The sequence below is a fragment of the Diorhabda sublineata genome, chromosome 10 (genome assembly GCF_026230105.1).
Source record: "Diorhabda sublineata isolate icDioSubl1.1 chromosome 10, icDioSubl1.1, whole genome shotgun sequence".
Classification (NCBI taxonomy): Eukaryota; Metazoa; Arthropoda; class Insecta; order Coleoptera; family Chrysomelidae; genus Diorhabda; species Diorhabda sublineata.
Window position 1 is genome coordinate 12,908,721 of NC_079483.1, and position 22,155 is coordinate 12,930,875.

The 22,155-nt window shown below is 32.5% G+C and overlaps 1 protein-coding gene across 1 annotated transcript in view; it reads right to left on the minus strand.

Annotated features, from left to right (window-relative positions):
- Nucleotides 1-22,155, minus strand: part of LOC130449464 (28S ribosomal protein S28, mitochondrial) — a 162,517-nt gene that overhangs the window by 109,582 nt on the left and 30,780 nt on the right. The window contains exon 2 of the mRNA XM_056787297.1: nt 19,778-19,853. Coding sequence (XP_056643275.1) covers nt 19,778-19,853 — 76 coding nt within the window. The remainder of the gene's footprint in view (nt 1-19,777; nt 19,854-22,155) is intronic.

The window sequence follows — 22,155 nt, forward strand, 5'->3', positions numbered from 1 at the left end:
TCTTCTATGTAGATGAATTGAATTGTAATTAAACTCCGAAATTTGTTCATGTGATGCCTCAAGAAATTAATTGTTCTTACACAACACTTGGTTTCTCACAAAGCGGCTTTCAATGATTTTCAAATTCGAAAAGCGGCAATAGTTTATGGCAACAGATGCCATAAACTCGCTCTGCCCTGGGCTTCACCATGAATTCTTCTCACCCTACGAATACTAATTTTTATTGTAACCACGACGCGTTCTCGTACATAAGATTATTAATCATAATAAATCCCAATCATTTTCAATTGACTTATCACAATACTTTTTATAGGTACTGTTTTATTTACTTAAAACAGTACCTACCTGCAGTAGCTATTAAATTGTTGGAAAGTATTTTGTCAAATACTCTATGTACTCGTTTCAGTAAAATTGTTAAATATAAATATAAAATTTAATATTCTAATCTAATTTTGCTTCTAATTTAAAACTGAAAACAGTATGAAAAAATCATATTACGATATACGTCCGTGGAGTTATTATTACGGTTATTATTATGATACTAGATTAGATATTCTTGACTCGACTTCTTCGTCGCCTCGTCCATAAACATCTGTCTCGTACCGTACTAACCGCACTTTCCTGAATCATAACGTAAATTACTATTTCCACATTAATTCGCAGTCTTGGATGGAGGCCACTGGAAGCAGTGTGTGACTGCTTTGACGAAGCACTTATCACATACACACCAAACACCAAATACGTATATATCAGGGTAACCGCTGTGAAACCATAATACGTGAGTTGTGTCTTTACTCCAGAAAATCTCTCGTTTATCACTTCAGAGTAATAACCATGTATCACACAAACAAATTAAGCATCTTTGTATAAGAGAGTGTTCGATAGCAAATACGTATGGAAAGTACGAAGTTAATTAGAAAAAATTCTATTATTGATGTACGAGAAAATGAAAATTGTAGTCGATTTGGACCAATGATAGAAAAGTCTTGTTTTTATTATTTCTTTATATATGAAAATTTAGTTTTCAGATCTGAGTTGATTTCATCCTTATTTTGATATTCATGATGAAGGTGATTTATAAATCTCTTAACACAAAAATAAATTGTGCCTTACGCATTTCACAAGGAACTAATATCAGCAGTTTCTTAAACCAACCTTTCACATCATATAAGAATCAAGGGACCAATTTTACTCTTACAAATATTCACCACTAAAATGATTGAAACAGACATAAGCGTGAGTGGAGCGAGAATTCACATCCAATAATTAGGAAGCAAAATATATCATTTAGTTGTTAGTTTTTTTTAATATCATTGTCTACAATCAACTTTCAATTTAACCATTATGCGTTCGTTTTCAATTATAATTTGACTAAAGTGCTTCATAGAAATATTCCAAATTTCTATTTGAGATTTATTTTTTTATATAGGGCTGTAGAAAACATAATGTATGCAATATGTGCATTAAGTATCTTTTTTTTTCACTCATCGAATTGCTGGTCAACTTTTTCCATTCGTAAAAAAAGTGCCACTTCATGCACTATTAAATTAGATTCCATAATACTATAACTAATGACGGTGATAAACAAAACAGTGTTATCATATGACTCTATTATATAGAATAAACAAACAAACGATAGGAATTAGAATATACTCACTTCCAAATGATTTTTCATCTATTCACTTTTTTGAGATGATCTGTTATACAATGAATTTAATGAAAATTCGGAGTTTATTGCTCCAATTCTCTTTTAAAGAACTCGCACTTTAGGAGGAATATTTTTATACTCCTGGCATATCCATTCCTTATTTAATTAAATTTTGTGAAATTTACTTTCTCTCTTCAAAAAGAAAAATGAATGATCCCCTGAATTTACAAGTGGATTCCAGTTTTTATTGAATACTAAATTGTGAGAAATTTGCATGACAATGTTCATCATTCCTATGTTTGATTCTTATTACTAAGAAGAACTTTATTAAAACGTTTTCGATACTATGATTACAAATATATAGGGTAGTATGTAAACCGATGTTTTGGTGTTTCTCAGATTCTTCGTATAAATCGTTTGCATTGACACTCGTAACTCGTGGCCACTATCTACATTTCGAGTTGAAATACGTTGATGTCACCAATGGAAAAACTTTAAAGCGTATCGATACTAGTACCTGCTCCATAATCACCACGAAACAGCCACCACGTTCCTCCTTCGATCACATAATATGTTGTCCCAGTACCGTTGATTTGGAGTCATCCATTTTTTGAAAGCTTTATGAAAAGCTGATATATATTTGAAATTACTAAATACAGTGAAACCTCTCTATTTTGTACACCTATGGTTCCAAACATTTGTGTACAACTTAGAGAGGTGTACAACTTAGAGGGACAAGGTAAGTTATTTCGACATGTTTTTATCTTTAATAGTTATTTATTGAATACATAGTTACTTGCTCATATTTATGAAAATAATTAAAATGTTAATGTAACAAAAAACAAATTTACAGTTTACAAAAAAATTCATCCTCCAACAGATAAATAATTGATTAACAGTTTTTAAAACATCACTAACTTTTGCTTGTATCATATTCTTTCTAAACATACCATCCTCACATTCACTGTTCATTTTATAAATATACGGCATCCAAGACTGTATATCAGAAGCAAGTTTTTCAAGTGCCGAATTTTACAGAGGAAGGCACTTCCGTTATCTCATCGTCATCTTTTTGGTCAATCTCACCATCGCTTTCGCCGTCAGTAATATCATCCACTTTGTTTTATAAAACTAACGTCATAATCAATAGACGCATATTGAATTTCATGCACACCAAAGCTCATCTCAGCTCTCGCAACTTCATCGAGAGAAAATAAATCTTGTCGAACATCAACCGGTAAAGATTGTTCAATGTCATTGGAGTTTTCCGTGCAGAGCGAGGTGCAGACTATGTGGTTCTGTGAATTTACCATCAAGCTTGTCAAAACCTGCATGTATGAAACATTTTACAATCGTTGTTGTGGGAACTTGTTCCTAAGCAGCGTAAACCCATCGAATTGCACAGAGATCTGTTATTGTGTGGACTCGGTTTCTGCGTGAATAATCATATGCTGTAACTTTTTCCGGCGGTAATTTACTTTTACACTCCTAATGATGCCTTGATCTAAACAGGAAGGTTTTTCAAGTTTGTGACACCTTCTTTTTTAAATACCCTTGGTTTGTTGGAATTTCCAATCACAAGTGGTTTCATCTTCTCGCCTGTCGAGCCGCAGCAAAACAGAACGCTCAATCGTTCTTTCGATAACTTGCTTCCTTTGCATGAGTCGTTAGAGTCTACAGATAATTTCAAATCGAAATTACCACTGAATTCGACAACCAGATATGATATTTTTTAGAAGATTTCTCACTCAATTATTTCTTTATATCCTAGACCCCACAGACCCCCAGACATATGTTAACGCTGCTATTGCCTATAAAAATTATTCTCTCGTACTCAATGGGGCCCATAAATCCTCCTACTCATTAAATTAATTTCCTTATTCGCTATTCACTGACGATTTCTCGAGACTTCGCATGTCTTACTCAATAAAAAATAAAAGCGATTGTGGTTATTGTTCTGAGGTATTTGTACGCGAAATGTATTAGATCGAGTTCGTTATTTACAATAGAATCAAAGAACTGAATTTACTCGAGACTCTACGTCTTGAATAAATTAGAAGTAGCTTTGTATTTACAGTCCTGAACATTGTTGGAAATAACTATGGGAAATCTCACAACAACCAATTGATTATCGTTGGGAATTTTAAGTTGAGGGTACAAGGATTAAATTTCAAATATAGATTAGTTATCAATCAGCTCAAGGATAAAATCATTGAAAAGATTGAAGATACTTCTTTATTTCTGAGGTATCTCTTGTACGATCTGCACTCTCTACATTGTGTTCATATTTCGTTTTTTGGTATGCAGCAGAAAAACTGAATAAGAATTCAAGCAATCTGCAAAAATCGATTAAAAGTATAGAGAGTGCATAGTTACTTTGATATAACTTTGACTTCACACTGGTTGATAACTTACGGCGATAAATTTCGATTACATAAAGAAACAGGTGCTTTATTGAACGAAACATATTTTGAAATAGATTCAGTTGCTAGAAATACAGTGAACAGAATAGTTGAAAAATTCAATGGAACGGAAAGCGCGAGGGCTGTTCCAAAATTTGGAAGACCAGCAATAAGCGACAATACAAAACTAAATATTTTGCTGTTATTAGAAAATAACTATTAAACAAATGTAAGGAACATTTTCTTACAATAAAATGTGAGTTAGACATATGTAGTAATGTTCTTAAACAAGGAAAAACTTCACTCATATACAGCTCAACTTGTTCACCAACTCTCTGGAGTTGATCAAGAAAAACGTTTGGAATTTTGAGAAACAATCATAAGCTATTGTTACGGTACTATTTTTAATGTTTTGCTTAAGTGATACAATAAAACGGCAAAATTCTGACTAGGGCTTGGGAAATTTATTTCGCAGTATTTGGTACCAACAAGATTGTGCACAAATACATACATACACCACGGTCTTAATGGTCGTGGTTCCTGGATAACCAGTTTGAAGTACGGCGACTTAGGAAGACGGATTAAAGGAATGGCCACTAAGGTTATCTGATCTTGCATTAAGCATTAACCGCGCCGAAAATACTTTTTTGTATGGTGATCATTTTGATCGCAGAGAGTCACTAATGACGTTATGACTAACACTCTCGACGCCCTATGTCAAGAGTTAAGTCGAAGTGAGTGTTGAAAATAAGCAATACTTTCGAATCCCAAAGCGACAAAGATCGCAACCATGATAATCTCATTACTTGATGCGGTAATGCGAGTATTATTCATCAGCAAACATCTTACTATAACCATAGAAGACAAAATACTTCAATGTAAATTAGTTGAACACTCTACTAAAAAATCAAATGACATTTTTTTCAAAGATTTTTTGAGTGTTCCTAGTTACCTTGTACCCATGGGACTCAAGTTGGTGATTCATTCATTCATTCATCTAGTTTTTTCTGATTTTCAAATGTGACCATACGATAACAATCACTTTTTTTCAATATCTTGCATCTTGATTTATGATGATTGATTTTCCATTATACAGATTTCTCGTTTTTGGTATCATATTCTGAAAAACTCTACTTCAATCCATAGCTATCCACTTCGTTTGTTAGCCCTGTGCCATAAGCTTTCCGTTAATTTTTTTTCATTTTCAACCCTTACGTGGGACCACCCTAATCATGAAAACGATGAGATTAACGTACATATATTATTAAAAATACGTAGAACATGGATGCTCTCAATATCTGAGGCGCTCGAGTCCATACAACAATTTTTTTCTACATTTTTCAAAATATGTAGCCACTTCCTCCACCGATGAAAGAGTATACATTATATAGCATTTTTTTATTTTGGTACCTAAGCTTCGCAGATTTATAAGCTTACGTACTATCTCCAATACTTTGATGTCTTTATAAAATTCAAATATATGGAAGTCAATACTATTATCTCAAGGGAAACAAACTTATATCAACTATTTCAGCGAATGCGAACCCAATTCCTAATGTTTAAAAATTCCGTTCAAATATATTTTCAAAAATAAGTACTCGATTTTCCATTGTAGTACTTTTGAAGTACTAGCCATATAACATGAAGAACTAATAAAGGACTGTATGCTGTTTAATTAATTTAATGCGAGTTAGTGAGTGATGTAGTTTCTGATTACTTAATTGTATTTTGTCTAACATTGCTAAAGATTTTCTTTGAAACTGGTAATTTATTCAGATTTTGATAATTTCAATGAATAATTCATGTAAATTGATTTCTGAATATAAACTGAAAAAAAAACTCAATTCTATGCTTGGAATATATCGATTTCAACGTTATCCAGGTAGAATAAAACTGAAAAATAGCATATTAAACTCATGATATGAATGTTTTTCAGGAGCCTATGATCCCTTTCAACATACATTAGACCAAAATGATGGAATATATCTTCTCAAAATAAAATGTTGAAGTTTTGAAATTCAGATATATACGGAAATAGTTAACTTTACTTCTCATGAAATTCTAATACTATCGAAATTATGGTAATAATTTCCAAAAAATAAAAATGAGACATTAGATATAAGATTTGTTGAAATCGCAGTTGAAACATATTCTTATTGAGAGAAGCTTGTGACAGTAAATGTTAATCGCATACAAATTGTTTTGATTTGTTAAAACGTTTTCAAATTAGTCGAGACCACGTTTTGCATGATTCCAGGCCGACCACATCAAGAACAGACGACAATATGAAAAATTATGCGTGCGATTGCTGTAAATGCACGAATTGATAAATAATCGGTGCGGCACATTTTATTTCAACATTCAAAAATGTGTGCCAAATAGGTAGATGAAATTCTCACGTTTGAACAAGAAGCTGGAATAATTAATTGCACCTAAACTTTGAATGTTATTGGGAAAGAAGGATAGCATAAAATATGACTTAATGTGACTCTAGAAGAACATTTCTGCGGATTTTATTCCAACAATTTTTCTATAATTCCAGAAAAATTAAATAAATGCTATGATAATTTGTTCAGACCTATATTAAACTGAATGTGGCTTCTTCACGATCTTCAAATGAATTCCTTTAAAAAGGAGATTCGTGTAAAGTATGTCAGGAACTATGGGATAAGCAAGCATTTTTTTGTGGATAACTATATAAGGTTACGATATAATTTCTCCACTCCCATATGCAGGGTTTTTCTGAATTCATTCAGGAGGTGATTGCTCGTATGAAATTAAGATGGGTGTTTCCTATAACAACATTTTCTCAGCCCACCTCTCAGCTCTTTCCGAGATATCACCCTTAAAAGGAGATCACTAAAAAATAGTTATTTTCCTAACAAGTGCGGAAGATGATACTTTCCCGCACGCGACTGCAGTCAAGTGCGGGAAAGTATCATTCTCCGCGTAAGTTAGGAACATGATTTTTTCTACGGCCGTATATACAAGAAAGTATACCAACCCATGTTTCAAAAATTATTTTATTCCATCAAACATAATAATATACAAAACTTTAACTTAAAACTACTAATTATTATAAATATTAATATTGAAAACACAATTTGTTGCATTCTGTAGACTAGTAAGAATTGCCGGTACAGTGGAGTTATTTGGTTTCAACTGGAAGGTAGATGACGTCGATGAGGATGGCATCGGTTGCAGGTCGCATATAGATGACGACGACGGTGACGGCAACGGTCTTAAGTCATTTATAGAGCAGATAATTTCATTTGATACTTTTTTCTTCTGATTCTCGGAGTCCTCCAAATAGCCCTCAGCGATAGTAGTAGACTTCCAGCCACCGAGGCGTTTTAGGTTGGTTATTTCTCCGCTGAAGTCTGCTAGGAACGTTGCCGAAGAACGTCTGAAACTGTGTCCTGTATAACGTTCCGGATTAGGTAGGTGTAAATATGCAGCAATCTCTGCTGGCATTTTACCAAAAGTGTTTACGCCAACGCATTGAACTGAGTATTTTCCATTCTTATAATGAATAAAACATCGGCGGTATGGAGTGGTAGGTGGTCGTAAATCTGCGTACTTTCTGTACAGCGTCAAATAGGTTCCATTATTAATTTCTTCAGATAAAACAAATGATCTTGACGAATGATTTTTGGTATCAGAAATTTTCAGAACAATTAGTTTGGATTTATCTTGAATGTCGTCGACAGTGATATTTACAAGCTCGGATCTGCGGAGCGCGCCAGCCAGTGCAAAAATGGTACTCACTTTAATCATCAGGTATACCTTATCGGGAGCTAGCATAATCCTGGATATATCTTCTTTGGTAAAAACTTGCGCTTTCTGTGCTCGAAAACCAATATAACGTATTAGATTTCAAAACCTTACTACATTACAAATCAGAAATTAATCATAAACTGTGTCCTTAAACCAATAACAAAAAAGTTGAGAAATTCTATCAAAACAATTTAAAACGAACTACTGAAAACTAGAAGCGAGTAATTGAAATTACTAACGTGACACTAGACAATTCAAAAAAGAATGAAAAGCGAGAAGAATCATACATACTCTAATGATAAGAGCGCTAAAATAAATTGAATCCCACGTCATGACAAAACGGTAAATATTATTTTTAGAAAGAGAATACTAACAATCCAAAAGAAACAAAAAAATTAATAATACTGAATTTTGCTTGAAATATTATTAGAATTGAGGAAATATTTCGGTTAGACTGGGCCAAGCCAAAACCATTTTGTTAACATTTCATTTATAACAATAAAAACGATACCTGTGAAATGTATTTATTCATATTAAGACACTTATCATGGAAAGTTTTCTTAACAACAATCTCATTTCTTATGCAAAACTCTGAAATAATCAAAATGAAGAATCTTGCCAATACAATTTAAATCGAGTTTCCTATGAAAAAATCTCCTTTGGGTTTCCGTAAACTTATAATAACTGGAATTATACTGAAGGAAATGAGATGCGCTACAAGGAAAATATGTTTACATTTTGTTTCTTAAAAGTTTCTCGACTTTGATGTTAAGGCTTTTTTCAAGTTATAGTCAATTATGTCCAAATATATACGAGAGGCCATTTTTTTCACCGTTTTTTTCCAAAATATACCATTTATTGATTATAAAACTTATTTTGATTGTATTAAACTTACACCAAACGTCAAAAAGGATTTTGAGTTTCAGAACTATAGGTTATTCAGTTATTATGTAGATATTAATAAAACAAAAGCATCCTTTGCTTTCAATCCGCTTTTTGTTGAGTTTTTCCAAATCTTAGTACTATCTCACGGTAGATAGTACTCACTGCCCTTCCTCGATTATCCTTCTCAGTGTTTATTAGCAAACTGTACCGTCCGGAAGTAACTTTGGAAGTCCCCGTTACAGCGATATATATCTCGAATCATGTGGAATAAATTTTTCATACTAATATTTCCACTAAAATAATTTGACCAATCGTGGTCAAGAAAAATATATGGAAGGAATATATAGAACATCACTCCTATAATGTTATTCTATAATCCTCTTTTGGTAAAAATAAGACGTATATACTACTATGCTGGCAATAAATATAAAAAACGTTTGCAGTTATTTTTGGCAAAGCTATAACTTCTACCTTGCACAAGATTATTAATCAAATAATTTACCCGAGAGATGTGTTTACGAGATTCGTTTTAAAACCAGAAGCGCCAACTTTTATACTATCATTTCCACCATATTTAAATTTATAAGCTCACTCTTATTCCTGTTATATAAGTCGCGGTAACCCCAGTTTAGTTATATTATGAAAATTTAAAAATTTTGCTCCATGTGCGCTTTTATAATTTTGTATTAAATTCGTATGGAGAATTGAAATCTTATATATCAGTTGTAATTATGATAATAGTATCATTAGGACAAGATGTTATGATTAGTATGTCGGACTCGTTCTCTCTACCCACCATAAACCTACTCCTCTCTCTTCAACCTCTTCTTGAGGGTAATGTCAATTGCTGAGTTAACCTCTTCTAGATATTTTGCTACGTTTACTACGGTAACATTATCGGCGTACGCCTTGACATCCCTCGGCACTCTCAGCTTGAGAAGCGAAGCTAGAACAGAGTGTTGAAGTGCCCCTTTAGTGATCCTGTATTCTTTTGGACCGGTCTCCATGTCCTATTTCAAGATCCTACAAGACAAGTAGCTTACCACCATCTTCACCAGGTATCTCTGCATTTTCATGTCGCTGAGGGCTCTCAAAATACAATCCCACTTAAGCGAAATTGCAAGCATCCTTGATATCAAAGGTTATCACCAAGCAGTACTTGTTTAAATTGACGATGGCAGATCCTGCACGTACGTTGCTGCTTAATTTTGAAAATCAATGGAAAAATCCACCGCAATGTGGTTTATTGGAGACGAATAGGAAATTTCATAAGATAAAATCAGGCTCGAAAGCGATTTAACGTGGCTAAGAGTAACCATTATATTGTGTTTTATGCCCCTTCCAAAAAATAGTAGCTTGGATGGCATTTGAAGAGAGAATGAGCCGTAAGCTTCGTAAAGATTGTGTTATTTTTTCTCATTTTGCCGGCATGTTTGTACAGAAAAAACCACGTTGAAAAGTCCGCGTGATATAAAAAGCCCTTTCCTCCGATTTTATGATTGATTAGTATATCTTGCACAGAACAGAAATTTCTTTTTGACGATGATAGTTTGATATTTTTTCACTTTTTTGATACTTTATTATTTAAATTAGATCAAAAGAATAGTTTATCAGATATATTAGATTCATTCACAAACTATGTACGCGGATTGATTTGTAGATTTATCAAATCATGATTGAATATTCATTAATATGTAACAAGCATAAAAAGCTGACGATGGAAATCATCAATAATGTAACTAACTGGAAGAATAGAGAACAAATCACAGCTTGCGACAAGTAATTGAAACAAATCTAGTTTCTACTGATAAATTTACGTATTCAAAGCATTTCTGGTTACTGCTGTTAATCACTACAATTAATTATGCATATAACTGCAGTAAAAAAATGATAATTGGAAATTGTTTATGAGTGATATCTGTTATCATAAATCCTCATGTACCATTTATTAGCTCTTATTTACTTGGAAAATATCGGCAGTTGTGTTTATTTCGAAGATTTCTTAAACATTCACACTCTCATCTAATTTTCTTGCTTATCAAGTCTATTTTGACAATGTATCAAATCCATTGTACAAACTATCTATGCTGTTTTTTTTGGATCATTTCAAATGACGTTTCAGTATCCATTTGTACCATCTTCATTTGGTATTCTCTGGTGATATATTTGACTCTGTTTGGATCCATTTTTGTTTTGTCTGCATTTACTTCTCGGAGTGTTTGTAAGTACCTCCACATCCATGCAGAAGAACTTTCACTTTCATTTTGGTGTATTCTGAAATCATTATATAAGCATAATTACGTTAACTGATGTGCTGACATTCTCATCTACTTCCATGCTCCAATTTCCATAGCTCTCTAGTTCTAGAAAGATAAATGCTTTTTTGTCAAAAAATTGTTACAATTTGTAGACAAAAGCTTGTAAAAACTAGAGAACAAACATAAAAGTAACTAAATAAAGATACAAATTAAATAAAATTTCAATATACAATGTGTAACAAAATTATATGTAATATTAATAGGTAATAATCAGTATATAAGTCCAAAAATTAAACCAGTATGCAGCATGCCTAGAATTAAATATTATCATTAGAATAGCAATCGTTTACAGAGTAGAAGGCACTTTCCAGTAAATATGCCTTCAAATTATTCCAGAATGCGGGAAAAGATGAAATCGATTTGATTTCAATTGGCGAGTGATTGTGCATTTTTTTTGCATTGTAAAATATTGAGCCCTTAACTAATTTTTAACGTGGAGTAGGTAGGTAAAGTCGTGTTCCGCGTTCCTAAGTGTGCCGTGCAACGACCTTTCTGAAATTGGACGAACGTGCTTACGAATTAGGCAAACGGATTCAAAGATGAATAAGGAAGAAAGAGTCAGAGTTTTTAATCTTGCATCCCTGCAGTGAGCCCTGGTGTTTAGTCCAAGTAAATATCTATCAGCTCTCCTCTCTAGTTTGAAGACGTACCCCAGAAGGGAAGGGCATATCAGTGATGCGACTCAATAAGGGCATGATAAACTGTTAGGGAAGTGGATAAGTTCAGTTCTTTGGAAACTGATCTCAGCGCATAACAGGAAGAACTTAACTTTCATTTCAACGAAATGAACAAGCCCTGAGAATTTTACAGATTTAACGACGTCAATGGTGGTGTTATTAAATAAAAAAAGCAGTAATGTATTTTTATATGGTAAAACTTTAGGCTGGCTCCAAGAAAAACTAGTGTCGTCTGCAAATAGACATATTTTATCACTCTCTGGATATCCGATGTCGTTTATAAACAGAATGAACACTAATATAATCTAATACTGAGCGTTGGGGCATTACACATTCTATTGGCTTGCAAGAAGACATTGTTACAAGCTGACTTCTGTTGGTAAGGTATAACTTAAACCATGAGATAGGTGTTTTCCTGAAACCGTAGTACTGCAATTTGTTAATTAAAATATCATGATTAATACAATCGGAAGCATTAGAAAAATAGCAAAGGTGTTGCAATATTAATAATCTGCTCAAATTGTGTTGCGAACTCAGGGATATTCTAGATTCCCAAATGACTAAAAATACAGCTAGCAGTATCGTATGAAAATGGATAAAGGATAAAGGATACACATGGAACTCCACCGAATTTTGGTAGAAGGTGTCGTAATTGGTTGGTCGAATCCAAAATTTCTTGCTGAGCAAATTCCAAATATTTTCCAGTTTTACATCAGTCCTAGAGATAGAATTAATTATTTTGGAACACCTTGAATGACTGAATATTAAAAAATCCTCTAACTGTGTTTCGTTCATGTCGACTCCAAGGTTTTCTTCTGCTTTTCGATCTATATTTATTTCATAATCCATCGTACACGAACCTCATATCTCTGCAAATGCAAAAAAATAATGGAAACTAATTAATTACTACTTAATTTATGTTGATAAACCTGTTTCCCGTAAGCTGCGTTCAACCCTAAAAAAAGTTCGGGTATAATGCTACACAAAAAGCGTTTAGTATAAAACCTTCTTTTTTTGATGAGTAACCAAAGGTAAATCATACATATCTCCTAAGCCATAAATTGTATAGATTCAATCAAACAGTACCTTTTTGTTTAAAAAAACCTGTCCCTGTAAAAAAGTATCGGATTGTTAACCAATGGGTGTGAGCTGCCCCTGGCCTTCAGTTAGTAATGTAGAATTATTTATTTCGTTAAACACACTACATGGATATACGTAATAATCAAATGAAAATTCAAAATGTTCGAGTATGATTGAAAAAATATACTTGAATATGTTATGTTATGAATTGTAAATATCGTTGAATGAGTGTACATGAGCTGATGAAATGAATTTTCCAATAAAAAGAAGGAACCACCACGTTTATATATGAAAAGATTTTCATTTGATTACAAAATATACGTCTGCTATAGTTGAAGGGCAATTACCCGAATTTTATCACAATATCCTGTCTCATCCGCCATTATAATCTAATCTGGTTCCCTCCGATTACTTTCTATTCCCAGGCGTGAAAAAATGGCTTCGTGGAAAGTGATTTAAGACAAACCTTACAGTAATCGCAGAGATAAATACTTATTTTGTAGAAATTCCAAGGTATTATTTTGTAGATACTTTCAAAAATTGGAAACGAACTTGTTTGTGTGAAGATTATGTTCATAATAAATTACTTTTTTATAGAGTTGTTACTTTTTCATTGAAAAGTGACGCTTTCGTCGAACCATCTTAGATTATATGTAGTTCTATATATAATTACTTGTGAAATTTTGTTCTCTTCTGTATCTTCGAACGCCTGTCCGAATACATTTTCCTGTCCTAATTTTGATTTTGTCATGAGGTCGTCATATTTTTCAGTATTTTCAAAACTTGGTTATTGTGGTAGATTTCATATAATTCATAAGTTGAATACAAACTTATCATATTGCGAAATACGTTTTTTATAGGAAAGTGATTAATTGAAAACGAGCTATTCAATGGATAAAATGAATTAATTTTTCATAAAATTAGCCCATTCAATATAAATTTACAAAGCAATTATCTATACACAGGAAATTTCATTTTATTTCTCGAACGCTATCCCAGATCAATCATCTTCTTTAGAGTTCCTGTTCCAGCGTCATCTCTTGGTTCATTAGTAGTACTAAACATACATGGAAACAACAATTTTCTACAGCTTTTGGCAGTATATTTTAAATCAAATTTCATATTCAAATCTTTCGACCAGCCATTTTCATGGAGTTGCATTATCCAAAACGATTACGATAATGATACACTTTCCTTACATCCTTAACAAGTGCAACAAGTTGTTGGTAAGCATCCACTATATTATGTCGATGCTGTTTTGTGATTGGCTGGATACCATAGCCATTAGTGTCAACTACAGTAAAATCTATAGATATTTTTGTTGTGCTAATGAAACAAGAGAGTGCACTACGTTTCATTCTCCCCTTCCGCACCAGCGAGTTTCCATATCCTGGGCGCCATCTCCACAAATGGAAGATGAGTTGGGGCAAACACCTTGGTATGAAAAAAGCTGTCAAGTCTGGATATGCTGAAACAATTTCTACAAACTGGATAATTTTATTAAAACTCCTCCACAACTATTAAAGTTCGAAACAATTAGAAATGCCCTAGCAATATCCAACCAATTTTTATTTTCTCTGGAAAGTCTCCAGTTGGCCATATGGAAAGAAAGGAGAGAGGATGCCGAAAATTGAATGTAGATTTTTTCTTGTAATTACAAATTATCCCAAGAAACGTGATAATTCTGAAGATTTGAAAAAATACATAATGAATATTTTTGTTCCATCACTATTACTGTATTCAACATCACTATCAAATTCAATAATTTGATTATAATTTGATATCTCACAATTTTACCTTATTATCAGCTCGAGTTTACCATGGGCGTTGTCCTGAAATGAGGCAACCATAAAATCAAGCTTGAGGAGATTGATGGAGTAGTTCAATCGCACGATTCAAGTTAATTATAAAAAGTTATAGCGATTGAAAACTTATGTGGAATGGAAAAATGAAATTTATGTCTTCCGGCAGTTACTGAACACCCATACATAAGTGTGAGGAGTATTTCCAGCGAACAATTACCGAGTTACAACGGTGCAATTCCGTAGTCTTATAAGTAAACTCGAAGTGACTTCTTACAATGGCTCGATAACGGCAATCGAGATTTTATCGAAAGACAATGTCATGTTGAGTTTCGTAAAATTAAGATTATTAGATCATGAAATTGGGATAGTAAATGAAAATCTTGTTGCAAGAACAGGTGTTCATGTGGAGCAGAAACCTAATGGAATAATAAAGATTTTAGAGAACTGCGGAAAAATAATCGTGGAATTGTCAAGTCAAAGTGACATGGTTCAAATAATGTTAAGTGTCATTAGAAAGACCAAAAACAATTCAAACCATCCAAGCTGATACACAGACAGGATATGATTCAGGTGTCTCTCACCATCTGACAATATGATTAATATGTATTCAACTATTGTAATTAGTTATCATATTGTTATTAATAAATTATAGTAATTGACAATTTAAATCACAAAATAGAAATGTGGGAATATTGAATGCAAAAATCCCTCTCTTTTAAAATTTTATACTTTTATAATATTAGCTCTAATATTATTTTGGAGTGAAGTTTTCTATTTTGAAGCATCTGTTGAGCACATTCTAAGCCTTGTTAAAGAATATATTTTGGTATTTCCTAAGATAAAGAAAAAAGTTTTCGAGCTACAAGTCATAAAACCAGGTATAACTTTGAATATAAACTCGATAATACAAGCTAAAAATATATTAAGTTTAGTTTACCTCCGAAACTTTAATACAAATAGAATAATCTTCCAATTTATAACGTATTCAGTTTTTTTCCAGAAAAACACTGTTACCTTATCCATAATCCCAACAGTTTCTTTCCTGTAATTTATTTATTTATTTATTATTCTTGTTTTTTTTTGAATTGGCAATTCGACCTCTGCAGTAAGGAAATATGAGTTTTCGACAAATAAATCATAGCCAACTCACAATCAATTGTTAAATGTACATAATCATTGTTTTGCTTTGAAAAATGATATCTCAATAATCAATAAGAAATGCCTAATAAAAAAAAGAAGTATGTTGGTTGTAATTTCCGATACTAACTCAAAATACTTTTATTAACTTGATAAAACCGAGAAAATAATCTATTAGTATTTTGATTTACCCTGTATCAGATTCAATGAACATCAATGAAATAGTTAATTTCCCCTATTTTTCACTACTAGTTGAATGCTTTGATCGCAACAAATCTTCATTCTTGAAATTCTCTTACATTGTACAAGATATTGAACTATTTTATGGAAAATTATAACTTTTCAAATACTCAGTAGGAAACATCTTTACTCTTCATTATTGTGAAGTCCAGCTGATTTCAAGTATACAATAAAATATATGGTGTTTTATTAAAAAAAAAATGTAACTTTGATATGGCACTGTATTCTCAAGCATCTTGTAAGATTTCGAATAATTTCATAATATTATGACTAATGATGGCTATGACCTCTCAAATTTCTAAGATCCCTCCAAGTTTCAAATTGGAATCTCAATGAAAGCACTAAAATTTATCACACTAATCAATCGCTCTGTTTATATGGTACAAAATTCCAAAATTTCGTTGTATTTTCAGAATATTCAATATATAAGCATATGAAATTATTACGGAACAAACTTTGGTGAGCATAGCGATGAAAACATTAAATATTTCACAAGTTATCTGAATATATTTTCACAGGATTATTAAAAACATACAAAGGGGGAGGTAGAGAATTTCAATCTTTTGATTATCACTCATAGTCATTTGCATACAATATTAGCTCTTTAAAAATTAGCATACGAGTATCTATACCATTCTGTGAAATTCTGAGTAGTTTTATTGCAATGGTGACCTGATTGTATTTTTAATTAAATAATTTCAATTAGGTATAACCCATGACATTTTCCAGTATAACTATGCATACTGACATCATAATTGTGTAGACATACAAGGTATTCCAGAGCCCTGAAAAATTCAGTTGTGTTTCATACACAAGGGCAGTCCGATAAGTCTCGCACTCAATGGCGCCAGTATAACAAGAGTAATTTACTGTAGTGTACATACTCGTAGACGGCTACAATCAAAATTTCAAACCGATGGAACTCGTAGCTTCACATTGACTATATGTGAAAGTAGGCGTTTTCTCAAACTTCACAAAAACTTCGGTCGCTGATTCGAATCTTATTCCTGGAAGACAATTCGCGCATCTAATTCAAAGAGCACTCAATATGAGTGTGATGACACATCTCTTTTGAGGGAAACTATAAAAAATTGGTTCAACGGATTTTAACATGGCCTTACATCCGTTTCTGATGACCCATACTCAAGTGATAGTGGCAGATCGCCGCCTGAAAGTGAGTGAGATATTTGAGAGAAAAGGCATTTCAAAAAACTTCATGCTTCTGCATAATATTCAGTTCATCAGAAAGGTGTCGGTACTGTATTTGCTCATTCTAAGCGCAAACTTAACGCTGTTTAAGTGCAGTCTAAATAGGTTTTTGAGTCGTTTCATGACAGTCGATGGAACATGAATTTTCTTATACATATACACTAAGAAACACTCAAAACTACGCACTCTACTTAGCAAACATGATCCACAGAGGACCAGAACTGCTGTTTAGCCCGGCTCCATTGCTTTTCAAAATATTCTCTATTAAGATCAATTTTCAAAGCGTTTTTTACATTCTGATTGAGGTACCTCCAAAACATGTGATTTAAACGCATCAACCGCTTTTTCGGGCGTAGGAAAACGTTGACCCGGCAATTCATATTTAATCTGTGAAAATAAGAAGAGATTATTGGGTGCTAAGTAAGGACTATTCGCTGGATGACCCATCAATCTGATGTTTTAACTGTTCGAAAACATTTTAATTTGAACTGAAGTGTAAAAGTTCGCATTATTGTGGTGAGGATTAATTTGTCATCTGCGATTGGTTTGCCTGATGTTTCCCAACACTTCTGATAAAAAAATGTTAATGTATCATTCAGAATTGACCGTTCTACGTTGATCTGATGGAACGGAGACAACATGTCGAGTTATTCCGAAAAAACAGTGTGCTTGAAAGTGCTTTGTGTGTGAACAACTTTGTTGGATTTGGCTGGTCTTGAAAGACCCATACTACCGATTGTTATAGGAAAGTATAAGTGGTTTTAAGAGACAGGAAATAGAAGCTGTTTGTAGCTGCTATTTAAAATCATCTCAATTAGTTCAGAGGGAATTAATGGCCACCAAAAGGATTTACTTAATTTAGAAATCCAATAAAAAGTTTCACATAAGTGAATACTTGTTTCCTTAAAATATGAAAAGTATATAAACAGATGAATATTATCTTTATTCGATCCAAAATCTATGTGACATTTATAGAAGACAATGCTGTTCAGCCAGAAAAATAATTTGTGAAGGAAAGTAAGTATAGTTCATCTATCAAACATCTGTTCAATACACTCAATATATTTATTTCTTACAAAAAGTTAGAGCTCTTGTTCAACAAATTCATCAAATAACTCCGTAGCATACACATATTATATAGAAGATGCTTTGAAAATCTGATTATAGTAGTGATTAACATGAGTAAATCACGACTTTAAATACTCCATTTTCCTACGGCCTACAAAATTTATTAACAGACACGATCTGAAAATAATTTCATGTGTCAGAGGAGACACTGAAGCCACATTCAATTGAAGAGAAGTCATTAAACATTCACGCTACTTTAAATTAAATTCAAGGATTCCTTATTCAATGCTTCCCTGTTTAGAGTATTCATATGTATTTATATTAATTTTCTAGAAGCGGAGTGTTAGTAGTAATTAAGAGGAAGGTAAAAGTGTAATTAGTGTTTTTTATGACAGTACCTAATAAAAGGTGGAAATGTTTATTTTCGGGAAAAATTCACTTCATCACTTATTTCAAGCTGAGTATATGGTGAAAATTTCATTCTAGAAGGAAGTTTAATAACAAAATTTCTACTAAATGGTTGCTCTATATTTCCAAGATACAGCTAGTTTTATTGAAATCATCGGTTTTCTCCTGATTTAAAGATAATTTGTCACTCCATTGATCTTTTTAGGGAGAAATTTCTCATATCTAGGATTTTATATCCATTTCCTCACTTTTTCGTAATTTTGGCAAACTATTCCAGCTTTTGGAATATCCTCAAAACAGCTCTGATCATTCCAAACGTTTGAATCATTGTTGTAGAACTGGTATGATACCACTATTTAGAATGGTTCGTTTGTCCTTAACACGTATCTGTATTTCGTAACAGATGATTTTGAAATGTTGCTCAGAAAAATCGACTTTTATCCTCTGTTATTTTGTTAAACTAATTTCAGTCCTCCACGTTCCAAGCCATTATTCAAATTAGGAGAGGTAGCTTTTTCAGACGTTATTATGGGATCTTTATTATTATCAATTACGAATAACATTCTCATCAGACTCAAGAATATAATGTCTGATATTGGTATATGTGAAAATTTAGTATGTATTATGAGATTATCTGTTAGCTGGTATTTTAGTGAATTTTAGTATACCAGAGGATACATATTTATACTTTCATGCCTGAATAATCCACGCTATTCAGCAAAACTTTTATTTTTACGGATTTGTGTTTTAAGAATTCGAGTGAGGGTATATATTTGATAACCTTTTCCCAAAGTTCTGCTTATCAATCTCTATGATCCAAGATTATACAGTTTCTTACTAGGTTTTGGTGTAATTATATCAAGGAGAATGTGACTTGCCAGGGCAGGAAAAAAAAGTGTTAGAAGTTCTGCAATACGACGATTATATTACAAATATGTGGGTGAAATATTGATATTGACACAGTGGGAGTGGATTTGATTGCAAAATACATCCACTGGAGATTTAGACTGATAACAATTTAAATGTAAGGAACTACTAGTAGCATGTAACTGGAAAGCCAATATATTTGCCCATCTGAAAAAGATCACTGATCTCATAGATTCATTAATAATTAGGAACTTACCCTTTAACAATTTGTACGAAGACCTGGGATGAGAACTCAGACCACTCTTCCATGATTCTTACACTGAGTGATGATTCTAAAAAATGTAAATGTAATGTGAATCAGTTGATAGTTTATAGTTTATATAAGGAGAACAGTGTTGCCACATTAAAAGTAATACAGCAAAAGGTAGCAAATTATCCAGAATACAATTATACTAGTTTGGAAACATAGGGTCAAGTTTGATCAGCATGTGGATTGAATCACAAAAAAAACTAAAAAAACGGATGGCAATAACCGAATCGTCAAGGATAGTTCGATAGCAACAAAATTATTTGCGTCAGATAAAAGACTACCGAAATTCTAATAGACGAATGGGGTACAAAAAGGGTTCAGTTCACGTCTGGTTTAAACCAAACTCTGTCCCTGTCCCTCGTCTATTCACATTTTATAATTTTATATTCAGTTGTACAAGTTAACGAGGTTTAATTTTGAATTTTTTCTAAGTTCAAAGTAGGACTACAATCAATGCGAATCTGTCTGCGAATAATGCCGTCTAATTTATAATGATAGACTTTTAACGAATATTCTCTCTCATAAGATATACATATTTCTAAAAATATCTATAAAAATAATGAATTTTCAAAATGATGTATCTACGCCTATGGTAGATGAAACAAAATTGTCGGCAAGGGTTTTTATAATCTACAATTGATATTGGATGAACTAAACCATCAAATTTTTCATTACAATCACCCTCGTGGTTAGCAGAATTTCGTCGCAGTACGCTGTGAAAAAATTATAATTAAACTTCGCAGTCTTCGGCATATCAAGCTAAAAAATATATTAATTAGTTATGCCCGTATATACTGGTCGCTTATAAATAAGTAGAATATATCACCCACTTTTGTGAATAAATACTTCAATTAGGCATTCACCACTCTCTTCCACATAATATTTTGCTATATTAATAAATCATACGTTGTGATGCTTTATAATCGTGGCGTCCGACGTCTATATAGTTTCGTTATAAAAAAAGTCCAAGTCACTTTTTATATCGTAAAATAATGGGAACTTGCGAATTGTTGAAAGATTGGAGCGGAAAAACTCTGTAGGCTTTGAGATCAATAATGAAATCAAAGTTATATATCAAAGACCTTTTTTGTTATGGAATGTCCCAAATAACAGTATGAATAGAACAACAGACAAATTGATATACGGTGTGGGCTTTAATGTCGAAATTAATTCCTACACTCAACGCTTTCATTTTGAATTTTATTTCTATCATTGATCTACCCAAAAACGATTTATTAGGAAAAACAATATAAGTGGAATTGCCTAGCAATGTTTTTATGTATTTTGTAATTCAGAACATCTATTCAATTTCAACAAAATGTAATTAGACAATAACTATACGTGAAAACATTTAAATTTGTACTCACAATTATTTGTTAGTGTTATTATTACAACAGACAGTAAGTGCTTTGCTCATGATTTATGTGAATACTTTAAAACGTGTCATCAATTTAACAGATAGGGTGTAACGTTTATAATCATTTGAGAGATATTTTTTACAGGTAGAAAGAAGAACAATCAAGTTGAAATATCTGGAACTGTTGGTAATATTCATATTCAACACATTGTTCGTACTACTATTACTCCTTTCACCAACACTACTAATTCCACTGTGTGACACGCATTTCAATAACGTCTTCAGAGACTGCAAATGAGCTAAATCTATTAACCTTAGTTACTTGTTTTTTGTCAAACTTTTCCACCAATGAACCCTTTTCCCGCGAAAAATAATTCCATCTGGAAAACCTCTTCGGCGTGAAACTTCACACATAATCCTTAACTACTAAACTATAGAGCTGGCTGTCCTTTTGTCCCTATTTAAACTGTCCTCACATTTAACAACTTCAAGGCTTTCAAATACATCCTACAATACATTATTGGATATGTTTTACATTATTTATATTCATTTCATTATTGTGACTACTTTAACTTTAACACATCTCTTACTCTGTCGGACATACTTGCCCTCTCAATTATGACAGTTAATTTTATATGTACCACTTTTCCAAATTTGGTATTTTATTCTTTGGATTGCCCAACAATTCTTTTTATGTGTAAATCTAACTATTTATAAACCAATTTAAAAGCAACTTCTTACTTGCAAGTGAACTGTATAGATGTACATTTTGGAATGAAGCTTCAAAATTAAATTTTCTACATTCACCTTTATCGTATTGACAAGGGTTTTTCGTTGGAATGATTTTTCGCGGGAGACGGTTCATTGGTGAGAGAATTTGGTATAACATAATTGAGTCAAGTCGATAGGTTTTAGCTCACTTTCAGACTCTGAAGGCGATAATTCAGTTATGAAAACGCGTATCAGA